A 22,115-nucleotide genomic window follows, 5' to 3' on the forward strand; every position below is an offset into this window, starting at 1 on the left:
TGTGGCCTATGTTTTAATTCCTCTTTGATAAATACTTAGGAGTACTACTGTTGGATCGTAGGACAGGTGTATATTTATTCTTAAGAAACTAAACTGTTTTTGAGCTGGTTGTACCATTTCACACTCCCTTTAGCAATGTACTTTTGTTTTCATAGTTGTGCCTTTGGAGGAGCAGAAGGTTTTCATTTTGATGAAGTCCAATTTATCATTGTTTTCTTTTATGATTAGTACTTGCTGTATCCTAAAAAAAATCTTTGTATACCCCATGTTACTAAGATTTATCCTGTGTTTTCCTAGAAGCTTTATGTCTTTAACTTTTATTTTATAGGTCTTTGATCTATCTTGATTTAATATTTGTGTCTGGTGTGAAGTGGGGGTTGAAAGTTTATTTTTTCACATACAGGTGTCCTGTTACTCTACCCTATTTATTAAAAAAGGCTTTCCCCATTGCATCACCTTAGAGCTATGTTGAAAATCAATTAACTATATATGTGGACACCTTAGAGCTATGTTGAAAATCAATTAACTATATATGTGGACATATCTATACACATACTCTATTCAGTTTGTTAATTTTTCTCTATTTATGCCATACTATAATCTCTCTTGATTACTGACCCAGTTCATAAATCAGGTAGTGTGAGTGCTCCAGCTTTTTGTCCTTTTTCAAGGTCTTTGTATCTTCATATGAATTTTAGAATCATCTTGTCATTCTTACATAAATGCCAAGGTATTCTTTATTAGGATGGCATTGAATCTGTAGATCAATTTGCAGAGAATTTACATCTTAACAATATTGAGGTTTCCAATATTATTTCATTTACTTCTGTCATCTTTATCTGCAATGTTTTAGTTTTTTATGTACAAGTCTTTGACATCTTTTATCCATTTATATATAGGTATAATTTTTGATGCGATTGAAAATAGTATTTTTAAATTATATACTTTCCAATTGTTTGTTGCTAGCATATCAAAGTAAATTGATCTTGACATAGATCTTATATCCTCCATTCTACTAAATTCACTTAATTGTTTGAGATTTTTTGATATAAATTTCTTAGGATTTACTAAGCAAATCATGCTGTCTACAAATAAAAATAAGAGTGCTTCTTCCTTTCCAATCTTTATGTTTTTCTTTTCTTTTCTTGCCGTAGAGCACTGGCTAACATCCCCATTACTATGTTTAATAGAAGTGGTGAGAGCAGGCATCCATGGCTTATTCCTGATCTTACAGGGAAAACGTTCAGTATTTCACTCTTAATTTGATATTAGCTGTAGATTTTTCATAGAGGAAATTTCTTTTCTTCTGAGCTGACTGAAAACTTTTATCATAGTGGGTATTAAATATTGTTGAGGCTTATCCAAATTTATTTGATTATTTAATTTTCATATGAGTTTTCTTTTAGTTTTAAATTAAATTCTCTTTATTTTTTCTTTAATTCTTTTAATTTATTCTCTTCCATTGATATTTCAGTTTTAACTTTTTTTTTTTGTTTTGAGATGGAGTCTCACTTGTCTTGTAGGCTGAAGTGCACTGTCTTGATCTCGGCTCCTTGCAACCTCCACCTCCCCAGTTCAAGCAATTCTGGTGCCTCAGCCTCTCAAGTAGCTGGGATTACAGGTGGCACTGCCACACCCAGCTAATTATTTAATTTTTAGTAGAGGCGGGGTTTCACCATGTTGGCCAGGCTGGTCTTGAATTCCTGACCTCAGGTGGTCCACTCACTTTGGCCTCCCAAAGATTACAGGCCTGAGCTACCATGCCCGGACAATTTTAACCTTTTAATACTGGAATAAATCCCACTTGGTCATAATTTACAATTGATTTTACATGTTGCTAGATTCAGTTTGCTATTCATTTAGTCTGTTGAGGATTTTTGCATCTGTGTTCATGAATAATATTGATCTGTAATTTTCTTTTGTTGTAATGTCCATGTTAGCTTGCTTTAAAGTGTGTTCATAAAATGTGCTGGGAAATATACCTTCTTCCTGCCATTTTTGTTTGAAAAAGTTTGTGTAGAAGTGGAGTTACTTTCTCTTTAAATGTGTGATAGAATTTATCAATGAAGCCATCTGGACCAGGAATTTTCTAGGTTGGGAAAACTCAATATTGGATTTTCTTTCTTTTGGTATTAAATTTTGAAAATTGTGTTTTTCGAATAATTTTCACATTCATCTAAGTTGCTGGAATTGTTTACATGAAATGATTAACCATGTCTCCTTTTAATGTCTGTAGCGACTGTATCCTTTCTTTCATATCTGATATTGGTAATTTGTGTTTTTTCCCTTTTTCTGGATCAGTCTAGATAAGGATTTACAAATGTTATTAATCCTTTCTTAATACTAACAGCTTTAATTTTTTCAAAAAATTTGTCTTTTTTTCTGTTGTATTGATTTTCACTCTTATTTCTGTTATTTTCCTTTCTTCTGTTTATATTGAATTCTTTTTCTAGCATCTTTAGGTGGAAGCCTGAGTAATTGCCCTTACACCTTTCTTTTCTACATTTAAAGCTATACAATTCCATAGTTTTCTACTTTAGCCGCACCCCTACAAGCTTAGATATGTTATATTTTTATTATCAACTTTGAAAATATTTCCTAATTTCCCTCTTGATATCTTTTTTGACCTACAGATTATTTAGAAGTGTGTGGTTTAATTTCCAAATGTTTGGTGTTTTCATTGTGGTCAGAGAACATAGTCTGATTTCAGTCCTTTTAAATTTACTAAGACTTGGCCCTGCATGATTTATCTTGATGAATACTGACTGTCTTTCTCGTGAATTGCTTCTTTTGTCATTGGGAATTGATCTTCATTTCTAGTAGTATTCCTTGTCTTGAAGTCTTCTTTGTTTTTTAAAAGTTTTATTTTAGTCCTTTGCTTGATACTGTTATCGCCATGTCAACTTTCTTATCCTCAGTATTTACATGGTTTATGTTTCGCCTTTGGTTTACTTCCACCTTATCTGTGTCTTTATTTAAACCAGGTCGTTTATGAATAACGTATGATTAAGTTTTGATTTTTTTTTTTTTTACACAGAATGAAAATTCATTTGGAGTATTTGGTTCAATATTTAATGTAAATACTGCTATGACTGGATTTAAGTCTATCATCTTGCTATTCATTTTTAATATTCATTTTCCCTTTTTTTTCTTTTTTCCACCATTTTTTGAGCTAATCAACCAGTGTTTTAGTATTCTATACTATATCATCTGTTGCCTTTTTAGTTTTAGTTTTATTTGTATGCTTACTTATTTTTTGAGAAGGAGTCTTTCTCTGTCACCCAGGCTGGAGTGTAGTGGCACAATCATTGCTCATTACAGCCTTTATCTCCCAGGTTCAATCGATCCTCCCACTTTAGCCTCTGGAGTAACTGGGACCGCAGGCACACACCACCACGCCTGGCTAATTTTTGTATTTTTAATAGAGATGGGGTTCTACCATGTTGCCCAGGCTAGTCTTGAACTCCTGGGTTCAAGTGATCCGCCTGCCTATGTTGCCCAGGCTGGTCTTGAACTCCTGGGATCAAGTGACCCACCTGCCTTGGCCTCCCAAAGTGCTAGAGTTACAGGCGTGAGCCACTGTGTCTGGCCCTTTTTGTTTTTCTTTAATGGTTGCTGTGACTCTGTTCAAAGGTAGGATGTGTGTACTTAACTGACCACACTTGGTTTTGAATTAATACCACTTCACATAGAGTGGAAGAGTCTTTTAAAACCAAGTAATTTGCCTGGGCGTGGTGACTCACATCTGTAATACTCCCTTTGGGAGGCTGAGGCAGGCAGATCACCTGAGGTCAGGAGTTCAAGACCAGCCTGAATAACATGGAGAAACCCCATCTCTTCTAAAAATACAAAATTAGCCGGGCGTGGTGGTGCATGCCTGTAATCCCAGCTACTCAGGAGACTGAGGCAGGAGAATCGTTTGAACCCGGGAGGCAGAGGTTGTGGTAAGCCAAGATTGCACTGTTGCATTCCAGCCTGGACAACAAGAGTTGCTGTCTCTAAATAAATAAATAAAATAAAAGTAATTCATTAAAAACTAGTAACACCTTTCCATCCTTTGTGCTATTGTTGTCACCTACTTTACTGCTGCATATGTTCTAACCTCCACAGTACATCATTAATGGTCATATATCTTTTAAAGAATTTATGAAAAGAAAAATAGTTTGTTTAATTTACAACGTCTAATGATATATTTTTTTTCTATAAATTCATATTTCTTTCTAGAGTCATTTTTCTATCAGCCTGTACGCAACTCACCAATTCTAGAATTACTATAGTTTTAAACAAAGCTCTGTTAATACATTTAAAGATATGATAAATTCACCTTTAGTTTTGAGGCACAGCAACCCTTATTATATTGTAGCTTTTGTTTATATTCACAATTCTCCAAGGAAAAAGCAAAGCTAGTTCTTGAAAAATGTTTAACTAGCAGTCCTTTGAAGAAAATTTAAGAAAATAATACGTAAAATTGATCTCTGTATATAGTTTATATGAGTTTTCACAGGACTTTGCAAGTGTCTTAATAAAAGTTTAAGGAAAATAGCCATAATATAAATAGAAAAGTCCTCACATGAGGTTATCAGCTTGGCCACAGGGAGTAGTCAAGTTACTGGCTTTCAGAATTCACTGCTTATTTGGTTTTTTGATGTTCTTGTGCATCGAATTCCTTGGTAGGCTGAAGCACTTTCTTACCGTTTGGGGAAACTGGCAGAAAATAGTCTTTTGAACAAATTCCATCTAGTGGCAGCTTGGTGGGAATGAGTAGGTGAGGTAAGATGTTAGAGAGCTGGGTAATCGGTGTGAATAAACCATCAAAGGGCTTTACATAGCCCACCCTTCACCCCAGATTGGTTTGGCTTAAAGCTAAGAACGCCAGCAGGATCTTGAATTAGAAGGTCCAAAGACCATAATGTGGTTTATTTTCACTGTTTGTTTATTCATATAAGTTATATTATTGGGTGAGTCCAAACACATGGTTCTCCTACAAATGATATCACCTAAATGCCAAATACTGTAAAGTATTCATAGATACAAAATCTTTTTCTTCTAGTGAGTGATAAATTAAAGAGATAATATGACCATAGAGGGAAATACAAAGTACTACTAAAGTGCATAGGAGTTGCACCTATGATAGATCTGGGGCAAGTTTGTGTTTGTAGGCATCGGAGAGACGTGATATCCTAGCTGAATCCTAAAGCACTTAGGCGACGTGACATAAGGATAGGATCAGTGGAGTTCAGTGAAGAGAGAATGCTATATGCAACTAATTGTCTGTATCAAAGCGGAAAAACATCTTGTCCATAATCAATAGTTTGAGACAAGAAGAAAGGAATGAGAGATGAGACTGGGGAGAGAAATGTTGGTGTGGTCATGGATGACCATGTATGTCATGCTTAGATGTTTAGACTTGGTTCTTGTAGGAAAATTTTAGTCACTGGAGCATTTGAAGCAGGAAAACAGTATTGTCAGAATATTTTTGGAAGATCATTCTCACTGCAGTGTAAGCAATATTAACACTAGAAATAGGGAGGCTTCTTAAAAGGTTGTTGAAGCATTCTAGGCAGAAGATAATGGAAGTGAAAATGTAGAAGTAGATGACTTAGAAACTGTTAAGGGGGTAGAATAGATAAGTGGCAGATAGACTACAGAGGAAGAAAGAGTTGAGGATGACATCCAGTTTTCGGGCTTAGGCGTTCCTTGAAATAAAGAAAAGGAAAGGAAGGAATAATAGTTTGAAACATGTAGAATTTGGGATACCTGTAATACATTCAGTTGGGAGTCATTAAGAAATTGTACAGTGGCATCTGGAAAATGAGAGAGCGTTCTGTTTAAGATAAAGATGGAGGGGTGGTCATGAGCGTATGACAAGTATATTATCTTCATAGCGCTCATAATTACAGAGCTAGAATTATAACTTGAAGCCAGTGATTCCATGTCACATCAGTGCTTTCTTCTGTAAAATACTGTTGAAACATACTTAGGAGTGATAAAAATAGGGAAGAAGTTAACATGCAGTGTTGTTTATATTCTGAAATAACTGGAAAGGAATAAAATGAAGGTGATAAAAGATGAGAGATCGGTTGCTTTAGACGTTCTGCTTGTTGACCAGCAGAGGGCAGTCAGTTTTGAAGCTCAGTATTTTTCTGTCCTGTGTTCCCCTTTAAGGCTTAGAAGCTTGGATATTTTGAATATAGATTTTCAGTGTTTTTGTTACACTGGGTCAGGTATCCAAGGCACTTTTATTTATTTTTGTTTCTGAGACTTAGAAGTCTATATTCAGTTTTTGTTCTGGAGCAAGGTCTTCATTCCACTTCCCATTCCTTACGTTTGGACCTTGTTTCCTCAGTAAAGCTGAAAAGACTTGAGTCATCCCTTAAGAGCTGCCATGGTGGCATGAAGTTGGGACTTAGTGTAAATCATGTAGAATCTGAGAATGTCATGAATCATTGCTTCTTGATTCCTCAGTTAAGAAATTCTCAGTTTTCGTGCTTGGTTAACTATTCAGATTCAGGGACATGAATTGTGCTTTTATTAGTCATAGGATTCAGGGAATTGAATGAAAGAGATTGACTTTTATTTTCTAGAGACAGTATTGATAAGCTAGTTGATTCTGTACTACAGCAGGCCCCTCCACTATTTAATTTGAGGGGTGTAAGAAAAACTTACTATCCACCTGTCACATGTCTGAAATGCCCATCAGTCTACTTTTGAGCTTTAGGCATTCAGGGCTCCCTTAAAATTCAGAAATTTCACTGAGAGGAACAAGTATGGCAGCACAAATTATTTCTCTTGAATTCACTAACCAATGATTTAGTGAAGACTTGAGACAATAGGACTTGGGTAGGAAAGTTTAACTGGTTTTAACTAGGAAATGGGAAAAAAGGTCTGGAGCTAGAATTTACACGGTTTCCTGTTTGTAAACCTTCAGTGGCTTCCTACTGACTAGAGAATTCATTATGAGAATAAAGCCAACTGAGCATATACTGTTCTCATTTAATCTTTAAACCAGCCATATGAGATAATTAGTATTACTATCCCTGGTTTGCGGATTGGGAAACTGAGGCACAGAGAAATTATTTGTCTGAGATTGCTTATGGAGGAGACAATGAGTGTTTCACACTGTTCAGTTCTGTATATCTTATGCCACCTAGCACAGTTCCTTGCCCATAGTAGGTACACAGTAACCCAGATAATTTTGACTGGAATCAGAACTTGGACTAGCATGAAGCCATGTTACTGTGGATGGTGGGTTTTGGGAGGAGAGGCCCATACAGAGTCACTGCAAACCCCAGCAGGATTCCTGAAGCCACTGGGTTCATAAAGATGCCCTTTCTGCTTCTAACTTAGTAGAGCAGTCATCTAATTTAAGGAAATGTGGAAAAAGAAGTAGGAAAGCCTTTAAAGGTTTTACTTCACAACACCTGCTGTATTAAGGTGAAGGGATAAAAATTGGATTACTATTTTTAGTTAGAGTATCATTATTAAAATGGTGTTATTTATATAAAATTCGTAACTGATGATTTTCCATTTTTTCTTGTTAGAGCAATAGAGTTCCTCAAAAGTTTCATTATAAAAACAAGAAACTTGGTTTAGTGATATAACAAATCAAATTAGGTCAGGTAAGTAAGTTGTTTGGGGGCTGGGTGACTTTAATGGGTAACAATTATGAAGGCTAGCATAATCGATCTGGCAGTTTTAGAAGATGTTAACGTTTAGGTTTGATTAGCCTTCCTAGGACATCTGTTGTGCACCTGGAAAGTGAATTGTTATTTAGTCTTTCATGTTCATCCAGGTGAAGAATCCAGATTAAGGAATATCCTCATGTAGAAAGTTATGTGGGAAAACCTTCTATTTCAGAAATGAACAGTACATTAATAGTGAGAAGAATAAACAGAGCCCTTTTTTTCTTCTTACAAACTCTGGGCCCTTAACTGCATTAGTATTTGTTGTGATTTGTAATGTGACTAGAAATCAGTCCTAGTCAACTCTAGGGAAAGGACTTGGTGAAGCAGAGAAAAATTAAAAGTGATGGTGAGAAAGCAGGTTTAGTTTTTATAGCCGTAGTTATCTATGTACTCTCCACCCTCTTGACTGTGGATAATTGAGAGTAGCTGGTTATTCTGGCCAGGTCATTGTGATTGACAAGTTATACTTGTGAATTTTGCCAAATCATAAGCTCAGGAATAAAAATAATCTGTATTATGTATTGAGATTCAAGTAAGATTGACTTTCTAAGTTAGTTGCTATTTGGGGGAAGAGAATGCTATCACCGTAAAGTTGTGAATTATGAAAGACATTTCTGTTGGGTTAGTGAATGTCCCTTGGGGTTTTTTTTTCATTTATAACATCGCCTCAGGCCTTCTGCTGCATCCTGTTGGAATGACCTTCTTTTCAACTCTGTGCTGGCAGCTGTAATATGGCTCTTTCCCCTGAATCCTTCAGGCTTGTCACATGACAAACATGAACTGTGACCCCTTTGTTCCTTACTCAGATGATTAGGTCTCTTTTTTTGTTGTTGTTCTGTTTAACAATTTTACCTTATTGTCTTTCCTTTCCCCCGCTCTTTGCTTCCATGTTAATTTCCTCCTGAGTCAAGGTTTTTGGGGTAGCAATTTAATTTTTTTTATTGAAATATAACATGAATATAGAAAGTACACAGAGCATCACCTCACCATATTCTTATAGCATGAACACATTCATGTAGGCAGTAGTAAGATCAAGAAGGAAACATCACCAGAACTCCAGAAAACCTCAGTCTCCTTGTAATCACGTTTCATCTCCCCCATGGAAACACACTCTCCTGATTTTTTTTAGCTTTACCTCTTTTGAGACTTGGTAGAAATTGAATCATACAGTGTGAATTCCTTTGTGTTTGGTTCCTTTCATTTAACATTTTTATGTTACTCTTTCATGTTACCCAGTTATTATTGCTGTGTATTATATCATGGTATGACTGTTCCACAATTTATTATACTGTTAATGGCCACTCGGATTGTTTCTAGCTTAGGACTCTTGTGAATAGTAATCATCCTTATACATATCTTTTGATGAACCTATGGCATATTTCTGGGTATTTACATAGATGTGGAATTGCCAAGACACTGTATCTGTCCAGCCACTTATTTTAAAATTTCATATAAAACACCAAAGTACTGACTTCAGGTAAACTCTTGGAAGATTTATAAGCATACGGATGCAGTTTAGCATAATATATCTAATTTATGGCTAAAAAAATTGCCTCCAGTTAAATGTATTGTAGTTGTTTTTTGTTTTTTTGAGACAGGGTCTTCACTCTGTCACCCAGGCTGGAGTACACTGGTGTGATCTTGGCTCACTTCAACCTCTGCCTCCCAGGTTCAAGCAATTCTTCCACCTTAGCCTCCCGAGTAACAGAGATTACAGACGCACACCACCACGCCCTGCTTATTTTTGTATTTTTTGGTAGAAATGGGGTTTCATCATGTTATCTGGGCTGGTCTCAAACTCCTGGCCTCAAGTGTTGCTTGCCTTGGCCTAAATATATTGTGGTTTTAAACAGGTTATTCCTGTAAAAAACAAAATTGCCTCTCACTGCCAATTACATGTTTTAGTAACTTCCTTCCTAATAGGTACTTTTTATTCAATTTTCTAAACCAAGCTGAGCTTTTGGTCCCATTCTGCAAAAATCTTATGAAGATATTTTGATGGTAATAATTTACCATAGTTAAGATTAATTACATCTTAGTTACACCATCTCTGAGTGTTCAGAGTGACATGCTAGTGCTTCACTGCCAGGCTTAGCCAGAGCTCCAGAGGCTAATACTTGCACAAATTGCATTCATTACCAAGAACCCTGCAGAAGTGAGAGACTGGCTCTATATACTGTAGATGGGCTCCGGGATAAGTAGCCAAACAATTGTGCAGCTGAGACCACTTTTTTCTTCCTTTTAAAATGTGGACTTTCCAAAATTTTTTCCATGGATACTTAAGCATAAGTTTAATCTAATGGGTATAAAAATATGACTGCGTTATCTTGTTCCTCAAAAACTGGGTAGTATCTCTTAAAGAAGTTTTATTTGACTGTCAGATAAAGTATCCTCTAAGTCATGCTGTGAACATGCATGGAATTAAGTTTGACTGATTCTGACTATGGTGTTTTGGAAACCTTAAAGGATTTCCTTCCCCTCCATCAAACAAAACAAGAAACCCAAAAAGGTAGAAGGAGTAATTAAAATTTAATGGTTATAAAAAGTAACAGAACCAGATTTTCTTCCTGTGTTAGGTAAATATTTTCCCTTATGTATGTCTTTTGGGTGGATGAAAGAGAGTTGCCAGTCCTATTGAGAAGTTTTTTGAAACAAAGGATTTTGTTTTGAAACAAAGGTAAAAAAAAATTAAAGGATTTCAATTTTAAAAAATTATTTTTTGAGAGTTCTATGTTTTTCTTTTCTTTCAGTTAAAAGTAATAGTGTATAGACATATTGGTAAACATATTCAGAAAACTGTCTTAATATAGGAGTGTTGTGTTTTCGTCATTTTAAAATGACATTTAGAATTCATCTTGTTCTATTTTAAACCAGTACATTCAATTTATAAAATATTGCAGACAACCTACGTTGTTCTGTGTACTCTGCTAAGCCCTAGAGGAGACAGAAACCATAGTTCTTCTCCTCAGAAAGTTTATGATCTAGTGGGTATGTGGTGGTGGTGGGAGCATATACAAATTACTATAATAACAATGTAAGGTAATTGCCACAGTGAGATTTCCTTGGATGAGAGACAGGTAGACCCATTTGAAATGAGTCCTAAAAGCTGAATAGATTGGCCTAGAATGGCCTCTTTGCTGATCTCTGCCTTGGCAGAGAAGCCATGTGGCTGCAGTCAAGATGTCTTGTAAAAGAGCAATGGGAAGTGAGGCTGGAGGGAAGGAAGCCAGGATGATGAGTTTATATGTGATATAGGGGATAATATAGCACAGTTGTTAAGAGCACTTACTTTATTTTTATTTTTTTGAGATGGAGTCACTCTGTTGCCCAGGCTGGAGGGGAGTGGCACTATCTTGGCTCACTGCAACCTCCACCTCCTGGGTTCAAGCTATTCTCCTGCCTCAGCCTCCGTAGTAGCTGGGATTATAGGCACACGCCACCACACCTGGCTAATTTTTGTACTTTTAGTAGAGGTGGCATTTCTCTATGTTGTCCAGGCTGGTCTCAAACTCCTGACCTCAGGTGATCTGCCCTCCTCGGCTTCCCAAAGTGCTGGGATTACAGGCGTGAGCCAATGCGCCCAGGCAGAGCGCTTACTTTGGCTCAAACAGCTCAACCTTGCTGTGTGACCTTGAACAGATTGCTTAACCTCTCTAAGCTCAGTTTCCTCATTTGATAAATGGGACCAGCGCTCATATAACTGACTGCAATTTTGTATGATAGAAAAGAGATAATATATGAAAAGAGCTCAACATAGTTCTCAAGAAGCTGCTCTGAGCAGTGGGGAACCATTGAAGATTTTGGAACCATGGCCCGGTGGGATCTGAACCATGAAAGGCTTTCATTGTTATTTTTATTATTGACATACAAAAGACTGCATACATTTTAAGTATACATTTGATAGATTTTTATGTATGCATATACCTATGAAATCATCACCACAATCAAAAGTGGTAAACACATCTATCACTCTCAAAAGATGCATGAAAGACCTTTAAAGAGGAAAGTCTGACCTGCAATGTGCTGGAAAAAATGGAGCAAAGTAGAGCCTGGAAATGAAGAAACCAGTCCAGAGGCTTCCCGTACTCCAGGTGAGAAGGAAAGAATGAATGATGTCAGGAGATAGGTTTAGTGGCCATTTGAGACTGGCTGCTGGAGGACAGGGTTAGGTCTTCTTCATTACATTATCTCCAGTACCTAACCCAGTGACCAGATGGTAGTGGGCTCTTACATGCTAGAATTGACAGGCTTTCCCTTTATGAAAGATTTTTATTTTAAATTACTTTTCCTTTTATTCTTTTTTAGGGCTTAAAAGACAACCTTCTTGCTTCGGGGACATCCAGCCTGACAGCCACCAAACAGTTGCTTCGTCCAAGAATCACGAGAATCTGCCTCAGGGACTTGATATTTTGTATGGAACAGGAGCGGGAGATGAAATATTCTCGAGCTCTATATCTGGCCCTTCTGAAGTGACCACTCCACTCTTCACCAGATTCTTGCTATTTACTGCCAAAGAAGACACAAAGAGCATTGTTGCACTGTCTCTGTTTCTGGAAAATAATCACCAATATGAAAGAGCATTGTTTACAGTTAGAAATTTTATTGAGTCTTACCTATCCATCCTATGGGCTCTTACAGACTAGAATTTGTCTCTGTCTTCTGAAAATCAGTTATGATATACACCTTGCACAGAATTAGGCATCTGCCTACCTGTGCATTTAATTACAGCAAGTTAAGGCCCTGTTTGTTACCACCTGCCTCATTTGCCAAATTGTAACAGGTGAGGTGTCCTTCCCTAATACAGTGTGCATTGAGTTGCTGGAGAAAGGAAGAGGCACTACGAGAAAATACAAGAATGACTATTTCATTCTATATTGAACCTGTTCCAAAGTGGTAGGTGTTCTGGGCTGGAATCAGAAGTTACTTAGCTAACTGTGACAGTCACCTTCTGTACATGACAGGCCACAGAGTAGGGCTTGTGGTGACTTTGGTTGTCTGAGTCCCAGTGTTGTCAAAATGAGACAAGGGGAAAAATCATGCCTGGGGTTGCTAATTCTCTGCTTCATGTCATCATGTGCTGTTTCCGATACCAAGTGAGGGGACATCCTTGCCAGGGAAACTTTAAAATTGAACCTACCAATACATTTTGTTGAAAAAATGGAAAAGGTGGAAAGTATTGGAAGGAATGATAGGGCATTGCATTCGGACTGATGAGTGGAATGTGAAAATGGTATCCTAAAACAGGAAATTTGCTTCATACGCCCAAGAGGGGAAGGGGCAGAATTGGAACTCCGAAACTACTGGTATGTGTTTTGTTGATGAGAAAAAAATCACAGCACAACCAGAAAGGAGAATGGGCCAGATGTTTTCAAATTACAGTATTTCAAAAGGAAGATGTTATTTTTTGTTTTGTATTGTTTTAAATCCCAAGGACGGTTTATGTATTTCCTTCTGTCATAATATCTTTTAGTTATCCTAAGTCTTAAGCACATTGGCACATTTAAAAAATCCTAATTGGCCGGGCATGGTGGCTCACGCCTGTAATCCAAGCACTTTGGAGGCCAAGGCAGGCGGATCACCTGAGGTCAGGAGTTCAAGACCAGCCTGACCAACATGATGAAACCCCCTCTTAAAAAAAAAAAAAATCCTAATTAATGATGAGAAATTTTTTAACAATAGGACTTTATGTTGGATTCTGTACTTAAAAGGTACTGTCAGTATCTCACTCTTGGGGATATGAGCTCTAAATATGAAAAGCAAGTTATATATGTTCACTTGAGGAAGAAGCTGACGGACAAAGCTAACCCTCTTTAAAAAAAAAAAAATTCCACATGTATGGAATACCGCTGGTGAAAAATACTCATTGTAGTTAGAATCACATACAGAAAAAAATGATTGAATCCTCCAAGAATGTTTTCCAAAAATGTGAAATGCTATATTTAGAAGAATTCAGAGGAAGTAAAAAAACCGCCTCACGTATGTTATTCTTCATCCTGTTCTTCCCATTGGGACTGTTAGGGCCATCTTCTACACTATAGTAAATTTTAAATTGGCCACACTTTTTTTTGTCAGCAAGTTATTATGTAAAATGCTATAATTATGTGTATGTTAAAGGAGTACTTTAAGAAGATATCTTCATCCAAAGTTGTTTTTGTATATTTAAATGCTTAGCTTTATTTTTTGTACAGTGCAGCATACTCATATTTGTGTATAATCTTATTGATCAGATGTTTAAAATTACTTCAAATACTTCATTAAAATAATTATTTTATTATAAGAATAACTTTGCTTAGTCACTGACTTTGAAAACCATCGCCCTTAGTAGTTAGCCCCTGATGTGGTCAAATTGCTGGGCAGTGACCTTTTCCTAGTTCGGATTGTGAGTTACTTTGGATACTATGGGTATTTTGGTTCCAGAAAGTCACTTTAGATCCAAGTTGTTGTATCACTTTCTTTGAAATAGTTGTAAGTTTGCATGCTATTTGACTCACAAAGAAAGCTAAGCATACTCATTACAAAAGCTTTCCTTGCCCCTCAGGGTTTTTTACTAAGGTATTTTTCAAAATTTATTTTTAATATTCATTTTTAAACTTTGTCTTATAAAATATATCTTACATAGAAAAGAATAAATGTATCCAAGGTATTCTGTGCAGTTTGCAAAATGGTGGCCTTGGAGTAGATTTGATCTACAAATGCATTCTCCTGGACTCACACAGTATTGCTAATATTTTAATTCATAAGAATCTATATTTCCATTTCTTTGGAAAAATTAAAAGATCTGGAATCATTAGCTGTACCCTTTTGTATAGCAACAGTCCACCAGAGCTAACCAGCAGCTGTCTACTTAGATACATAGGCATGAGTTTACCTTTCCTTGCCTGATTCATTTAGATATTGGAGTTCATGACCCTCTCCCTTCAATATTTATTTTGCAGCTAGGCCTCACACCTATAATCTCCAGCACTTAGGGAGGCCGAGGTGGGAGAACTGCTTGAGGTTAGGAGTTTGAGACCAGCCTGGGCAACATAGCAAGACCCCATTTCTACAAAAAAATGAAAAAATTAGCTGGCTGTGGTGATGTACACCTGTAGTCCCAGCAACTCAGGAGGCTGAGGCAGGAGAATTGCTTGAGCCCAGGAGATTGAAGCTGCAGTGAGCTATGATCACACCACTGCACTCCAGCCTGGATGACAGAGCAAGACCCTGTCTCAAAACAAAATGTGGCCAGGCATGGTGGTTCACATCTGTAATCCCAACACTTTGGGAGGCCGAGGTGGGTGGATCACTTGAGGTCAGGAGTTTGAGACCAGCGTGGCCAACATGGCAAAACGCCATCTTTACTAAAAATACAAAATATAAACAAAAAATAAAAAATTAGCCAGATGTAATCCCATCTACTTGGGAGGCTGAGGCAGGAGAATCATTTGAACCCAGGAGGTGGAAGTTCAGTGAACTGAGATTGCACCACCGCACTCCAGCCTAAGTGACAGAGACTCCATCTGAAAAAAAAAAAATGTGTGTGTATATGTTTATATACACACATATACATATATTTATCTTGGGTGATGGACAGTTAAAAAGTACCAGAAATTCTCCATCCGTTTACTTTTTTTTTTTTTGAGGCGGAGTTTCGCTCTTTTCACCCAGGCTGGAGTGCAATGGCGTGATCTCGGCTCACCGCAACCTCCGCCTACTGGGTTCAGGCAATTCTCCTGCCTCAGCTTCCTGAGTAGCTAGGATTACAGGCACACGCCAACCGTGCCCAGCTAATTTTTTGTGTTTTTAGTAGAGACGGGGTTTCACCATGTTGACCAGAATGGTCTTGATCTCTTGACCTCGTGATCCACCCGCCTCGGCCTCCCAAAGTGATGGGATTACAGGCTTGAGGCACCGCGCCCGGCCCCGTTTACTTTTTTAAAGCAACTCTACTGAGGTGTATTTTACATAAAAAATCTACCCATTTCATGTATTTACTTTTCTTTATTTCTATATTTTAGATACAGGATCTTACTCTTTAGATACAGGGTTTCACTCTGTCAACCAGCCAATGCTGGAGTGCAGTTATATGATGATGGGTCACTATAACCTTGAATTCTTGGGCTCAGACAGTCCTCCCACCTAAGCCTCCCAAGTAGCTGGAACTACTGATGAGCAGCACCTCATGCAGCTAATTTTGTATTTTTTTGTAGAGACGGGTCATTGCTGTGTTGCACAGGCTGGTATTGAACTCCTGGGCTCAAGTGATCCTCCCACCTCAGCCTCCCAAAGTGCTAGCTAGGATTACAGGTGTGAGCCATCATGCCCAACCACATTTACTTTTTTTTTTTTTTTTTTTAAGACGGAGTCTTGCTCTGTTGCCCAGGCTTGAGTGCAATGGTGTGATTTTGGCTCACTGCAACCTCTGCCTCCTGGGTTCAAGTGATTCTCCTGCCTGAGCCTCCCAAGTAGCTGGGATTATAGGTGCCAGCTATAATAGTGGCAACTACACCTGGCTAATTTTGTATTTTTGGTAGAGATGGGATTTTACCACATTGGTCAGGCTGGTCTCCAATTCGTAACCCCAAGTGATCCACCCCAGCCTCCCTAAGTGCTGGGATTACAGGCATGAGCCACTGCGCCCAGCCCCCATTTATCTATCTATCTATCTATCTATTTATTTATTTATTTTGAGGCGGAGTTTCGCTCTTGTTACCCAGGCTGGAGTGCAATGGCGTGATCTCGGCTCACAGCAACCTCCGCCTCCTGGGTTCAGGCAATTCTCCTGCCCCAGTCTCTTTTTAGCTGGGATTACAGGCACGCGCCACTGTGCCCGGCTAATTTTTTTGTATTTTTAGTAGAGATGGGGTTTCACCATGTTGACCAGGATGGTCTCAATCTCTTGACCTTGTGATACACCCGCCTCGGCCTCCCAAAGTTCTGGGATTACAGGCTTGAGCCACTGCGCCCGGCCTCCCATTTACTTTTAATATGACTGAATAATCTTTTAAATGGTCTCTTCCTGAACATCTTTCATTCTTCTCTTTAAAATAAAAAAAGTAAAGTTTAATATTTCTTAAGACCTGCATTTGAGGTATATTTTGTAAGAATTTTGGTAACACTTTATTTAGAATTAAGAATACTTATACTAGTTAGTCTGGGTGACAGCAGAGAACACAAGCAATGTTAAGGCATATTCTTTAGAAAAATATGGAGCCAAGACCTCAAGCTGATTAGGTTGGACTTTATCTCTTTGCCTAGTTGCACAGTAAGCCAACTGTTTTTAAAACTTTCTCCTCAACAAAACAGTGATTGTGATTATGCAGAGATAAAACTATAATGTGTCACGTTTATACATGACCTAGTGGTCAGTTTTTATTTTGTTTTTAACATTCCTTTCTTTTTAAACGCTTTCATATGCCTCTCTGAACTAAGATAATTTTTTTTTATATGTGGGCATGATTTATAGCTGATATCAACATCTTTTTCTCTCTTTTTTTTTTTTTAAATGGACTTTCACTCTTGTTGCCCAGGCTGGAGTGCAGTGGTGCAATCTCTGCTCACTGCAACCTTCGCCTTTCGCGTTCCAGCAATTCTCCTGCCCCAGCCTCCCAAGTTGTTGGGATTACAGGCATGCGCCACCACACCCGACTGATTTTGTATTTCTAGTAGAGACAGGGTTTCTCCATGTAGGTCAGGCTGGTCTCGAACTCCTGACCTCAGGTGATCCACCTGCCTCGGCCTCCCAAAGTGCTGGGATTAGAGGCGTGAACCACTGTGCCTGGCCTTCTCTGACATTTTAATAACGCTTAGTATTTTAATGTGCATTTGAGCTGTATCATATTGGCGCATTTGCTTTCTTGCTGAAATTGTTTCACCAGTTGAAAGTTGGTCCTCAGTAGATTTATTTTTTGTTATTTTTCTTCTGGTAGGTAAACAGTGAGAGACTGTGTGATGCCAAACAAGAAACTGAAAGTGTTGATCACCATATAGCTGAACACTGGCTGGTTAGGTGAGATATGAAATATAAAGTCCTAGAATATGTTACTATACACTGTATAGATGTAGAAAGGAATACAGATATATAGAGTAGCATCACAGCCTTTGTAGACCTTGCCACTTTGAATATTCATAGGAAGAAAATATTCTTAAGGAACTTATTTTAAGACTTTTGGCTTTATTGGTAAACCATAATGACAGCAATTTTAATGGCAACTCTTAAAATAATGTTAGGTTGCCATCTCTCCGAGTTCTTTTACTGTGGGTGATACTGAAGCAGTATTCCCTATAGGTGAGAGCATACCCTGGCTTCCCATCTCAGTCCTGCCTCTTTCCAGTGTGTGACCTTGGCAAATTATTCAACTTTTCTGTGCCTTTGTTTTCTTGTGTATATATAATAGGACCCACTTGTGAGGTGGTTGGGAGACTTAAATACATTGTCCTATGTAAAGCAGTATTCTAAGTGCTTTATATGCGAACAGTGCTAGAATATATAGTGAACAGTATATAGTCCTGCATCACTTAATGGCAGAGACCTTGGGGATACGTTCTAAGAAATGCATCAGGCAGTTTTGTCATGAGAATATAATAAAATATACTTAAACCTAGATGGTGTAGCCTACTACACACCTAGGCTGTATGGTGTAGCCTATTTCTCCTAGGTTACAAACCCATACAGCTTGTTATTGTACTGAATACAGCAATTGTAACACAATGGTAACTATTTGTGTTTCTAAACACCTAAACATAGACAAGGAACTATAAAAATACATAATATAATATGTGGCACATGGCTACGTATGTTGGTTATTGTTTTACATATTTTGAATGGCATAGTTCTACTATCTCCAGTACTACACACACACACACACACACACACACACACACACACACATTTTTAATTTTTTTTTTTTGAGACAGAGTCTGTTGCCCAAGCTGGAGTGCAGTGGCACTTTCTTGGCTCACTGCAACATCTGCCTCCCAAGTTCAAGCGATTCTCCTGCCTCAGCCTCCCGAGTAGCTGGGTTTACAGGTACATGCCACCATGCCCAGCTAATTTTTGTATTTTTAGTAGAGATAGGGTTTCTCCATGTAGACCAGGCTGGTCTTAAACACCTGATCTCAGGTGATCTGCCTGCCTTGGCCTCCCAAAGTGCTGGAATTACCGGTGTGAGCCACCACATCTGGCCTCCAGTACCATATTACATTGATGAAAGTCACTGGCTGAATGTATGAACCTTAGTGTCTTATTTAAAGATAGTCTTAAGATCATGTGAGATTGATATGTATTGTATTGGGGATCGGGTAATGGGGAAGCTAGAAGAAGAAAGCATGATAATACAGTGGAGCCATTTGACAGAATAATTCTTATGTCTGTGGCTTTGCCTAATAAGTTTTCTGTGGAATCGTAAGCAGTGAAGAAGCCAAGCCATTACTTGAAAATACTATAGATACATGGTGAATATTCAGTGAAAAAAGCATAACAAAATCAATATCTTAGACCTTCCCAGGTCCCCTCCTCCCCTCCCTGGATTCACTCACTTATGCCAATTTCATATATCTTTCCAGCATAGTCAATATATATCAGCACATAGTTGTATATTCCCCCTTTATTTGCATATGGCAGCATACTGATCTGTCCTTTGCCATTTTCAAAACCTGTTATTCTTAATTCAGTGTATACTGTGTTCCGGTTCAGGAGTTCTGGTAGAATCTTGCTGTAATCCTTGGGAAAACAACATATGAATGTTTCTTCAAGGGGTTTAGTCACAGATTTTCTTACTATTTTGTAAATCACAGTGTTTCTTTACTAAAGAGGCATGCAACATAAGGGAAGTAGAGATTTCCTAAGATGAGGAGGTGGGGAGAAGGAAAGAAGAAAAGTCACTTAAGGGAAAGATTGAGTATTCCAGTTGTAATTATAAAGTTTCACTGACAGCATCCTCCCACTATGAACTACTAGTATCCTGGAAACCAACCTGAGTTTGGGATCATTCCAACCTCTTTTCTGTAAGATTTATATTCCTGATTAAAAATTAATAGATCAGAATAGGGATGATCTAAATCTGAGATTCGTGGGAGTGATCCCTGGTGGGATGCCTGATACCCAAAATACTCTCAAGTTTTGTATTCTAGGGACTTCTTCTAAGGCAAAAGATTGAGAGGCCCAAAAAGATAAAATATGTTTAGTAAAGAAAATATTTACGTTGACTAGTTATGACAGGCACGTAGGGGAGAAATGGCAAATTTTGGAAATATAAGATGGGGACAATTAATATATACATTGTCCAAAATTCAAAAGAAGATACAGTAGAGTCCCCCACCTTTGTTGTCTAGGTAAATTGTTCACAGTTTCTCTTTCAAAGAAATTTTAGAAAAGGAGTTAGAGGTTTGTCTCTAAACCTTTCATCTTCCTCAAAGACTTTCCCTTGATTATAAGAGGGATACAATTTCATTGCAGAAAATTTGGAAAATAAAATTATAAGGAAAATGAAAACACACCTGGCACTGTTAATATTTTGATGCATTTCTTTCTAGCCATTTTTCCTGTGCTAACTGGATGTTTTAGATCACACTGTTGAGCCAGTGTCTTAGCCACGTACTATTGGAAATACTGGGGGAAATGAGAAGAAAAGCAACTAGGAGAATGAAGCATCATGTTTGAATTCTGTCCCATATTTCTCATTTCCTCAAATAGCATGTGGATTTGTTTAGGGTGATTTCAATGTTTTCCTTACGGGCGAAATGAAAGTAACCATTTGGTCTCATCATTGCTTGCAGGATTCTCTACATGTTAAGGTGTTGTAGGAGAAAAAAATGCCATAACTCTATGCAAATTATTTAGATTCAAAGCTAGTACAGAAATGTAACTTTTGAGGTTTAGGCTATAGGACTGATAACTTTTCCTATTTGTAATTGAAATGGAGGCTTTGCCTGAGAATGAAGGAAAGGTCAGGACTTGATGGTTAGCTTCTTGATGACATCTTATGGCTGAAGCCTCCAGTTCCCTTAATACAAGTGTGAAGTTGTGCTGGGGGTTTCCATGAGTCCTTTCAACTTTCAGTTGTCAATAGTTTAATCTCACTGGTGCTTCTTAGCAATCTTAATTCTTGTAAAAGTGATTGTGGTTACCTTTAATGCTAAGGGAAGGAAGGAAATTGAACAAATGGTGCTTTATGTCTTCTGTGCTTTCTGCCATTGTCAAAAAGTATGTGTGTGCTGCTGGGCCAGACACCAACTGAAAAAGAATACAAGCATTGCCACTGACCTATATTGAGCTGCATCTGTTTTCTGGGGCCACTGTAACAAATGACCACAAACTGGGTGACTTAAGGCAACAGAAATGTATTCTCACAGTCCTGGAGGCTAGAAGGCCAAATCCAAGGTCGGTAGGGCCACCCTTACTCTGAAGGCTCTAGGGGAGAATCCTGCCTTGCCTCTTTCAGCCTCTGGCAGCTGCTGGTTGTGGCAACAAAATGCCAGTGCCTGTGTCTGTCTTCACGTGGTCTTCTCTGTGTCTTTCTGTGTCCTCTCCTCCTCTTATAAGAACACCAGTGGAGGGCCCTCACGACACACAAGTGTATAATGTCATCTTCACCTTTAACTAGGTACATCTGCAAAGGCCCTATTTCCAAATAAGGTCCTATTTTGAAGTTCCGAGTTGATGTGAATTTTGGGAGGACACTGTTCAACCCATCACAGGAGCATATGCCTTGGGACTTTATATTCCTGATGGCTCTTCTGCTTTCTGTCTCTGGCTTTAATAATAGTGAAAATCTTTTTTTTTTTTTTTTTTTGAGGCAGAGTTTCGCTTTTGTTACCCAGGCTGGAGTGCAATGGCGTGATCTCGGCTCACCGCAACCTCCGCCTCCTGGGTTCAGGCAGTTCTCCTGCCTCAGTCTCCTGAGTAGCTGGGATTACAGGCATGCGCCACCGTGCCCAGCTAATTTTTTGTATTTTTAGTAGAGACGGGGTTTCACCATGTTGACCAGGATGGTCTCGATCTGTTGACCTCGTGATCCACCCGCCTCGGCCTCCCAAAGTGCTGGGATTACAGGCGTGAGCCACTGCGCCCGGCAATAGTGAAAATCTTATGGTTAAAGATGTGATTTTGTATCTCTTTACACTGGAAACATAGAATCTTGAGGTCTGTCAAGAGGCTGGTTTTCACCTTTTTTCCCTTCTGTTCCACTTCAGGCAAGGTTGGGAAGTTCCTAGTGGGTGACCATCCTCAGAAATGTCTTTGGTATGGTTAGGACAGTGTCGTCCTGGTGTTTAGAGTAGTGCCGTATAGTCAAGTGAATGTACTTAGGAGACTTGAGATTTTGCATGCTATTTACATGTTAACAGTTCTTAAGGAAATTCTCCACACTACTAGCAAATCATAAATTTATTTCATGTGGAAATGCTGATTCTAACAGATAACAAGGATTAGGATGTTTTAAATTGAAATAT

The 22,115-nt window shown here is 38.2% G+C and overlaps 1 protein-coding gene across 14 annotated transcripts in view; it reads left to right on the forward strand.

Moving 5' to 3' along the window:
- TAF4B (TATA-box binding protein associated factor 4b) overlaps nucleotides 1–22,115 on the forward strand; it is a 196,484-nt gene that overhangs the window by 152,868 nt on the left and 21,501 nt on the right. For 8 of the 14 annotated variants that reach the window (XM_008979636.5, XM_002757136.6, XM_035270781.3 and 5 more), the window contains one exon: nucleotides 11,991–13,965. The exons of 2 other annotated variants lie outside the window; for them this stretch is intronic. In XM_008979636.5, the coding sequence (XP_008977884.1) occupies nucleotides 11,991–12,158 (168 nt within the window). In that variant the 3' untranslated portion in view covers nucleotides 12,159–13,965. Of the gene's footprint in view, nucleotides 1–11,664; nucleotides 11,777–11,990; nucleotides 13,966–22,115 lie in introns of those variants that run through there. 4 more of the 14 variants (XR_013525816.1, XR_013525818.1, XR_004732946.3 and 1 more) reach the window with 2 other exon arrangements.

This window comes from Callithrix jacchus, chromosome 13, assembly GCF_049354715.1.
Source record: "Callithrix jacchus isolate 240 chromosome 13, calJac240_pri, whole genome shotgun sequence".
NCBI classification, from domain to species: domain Eukaryota; kingdom Metazoa; phylum Chordata; class Mammalia; order Primates; family Cebidae; genus Callithrix; species Callithrix jacchus.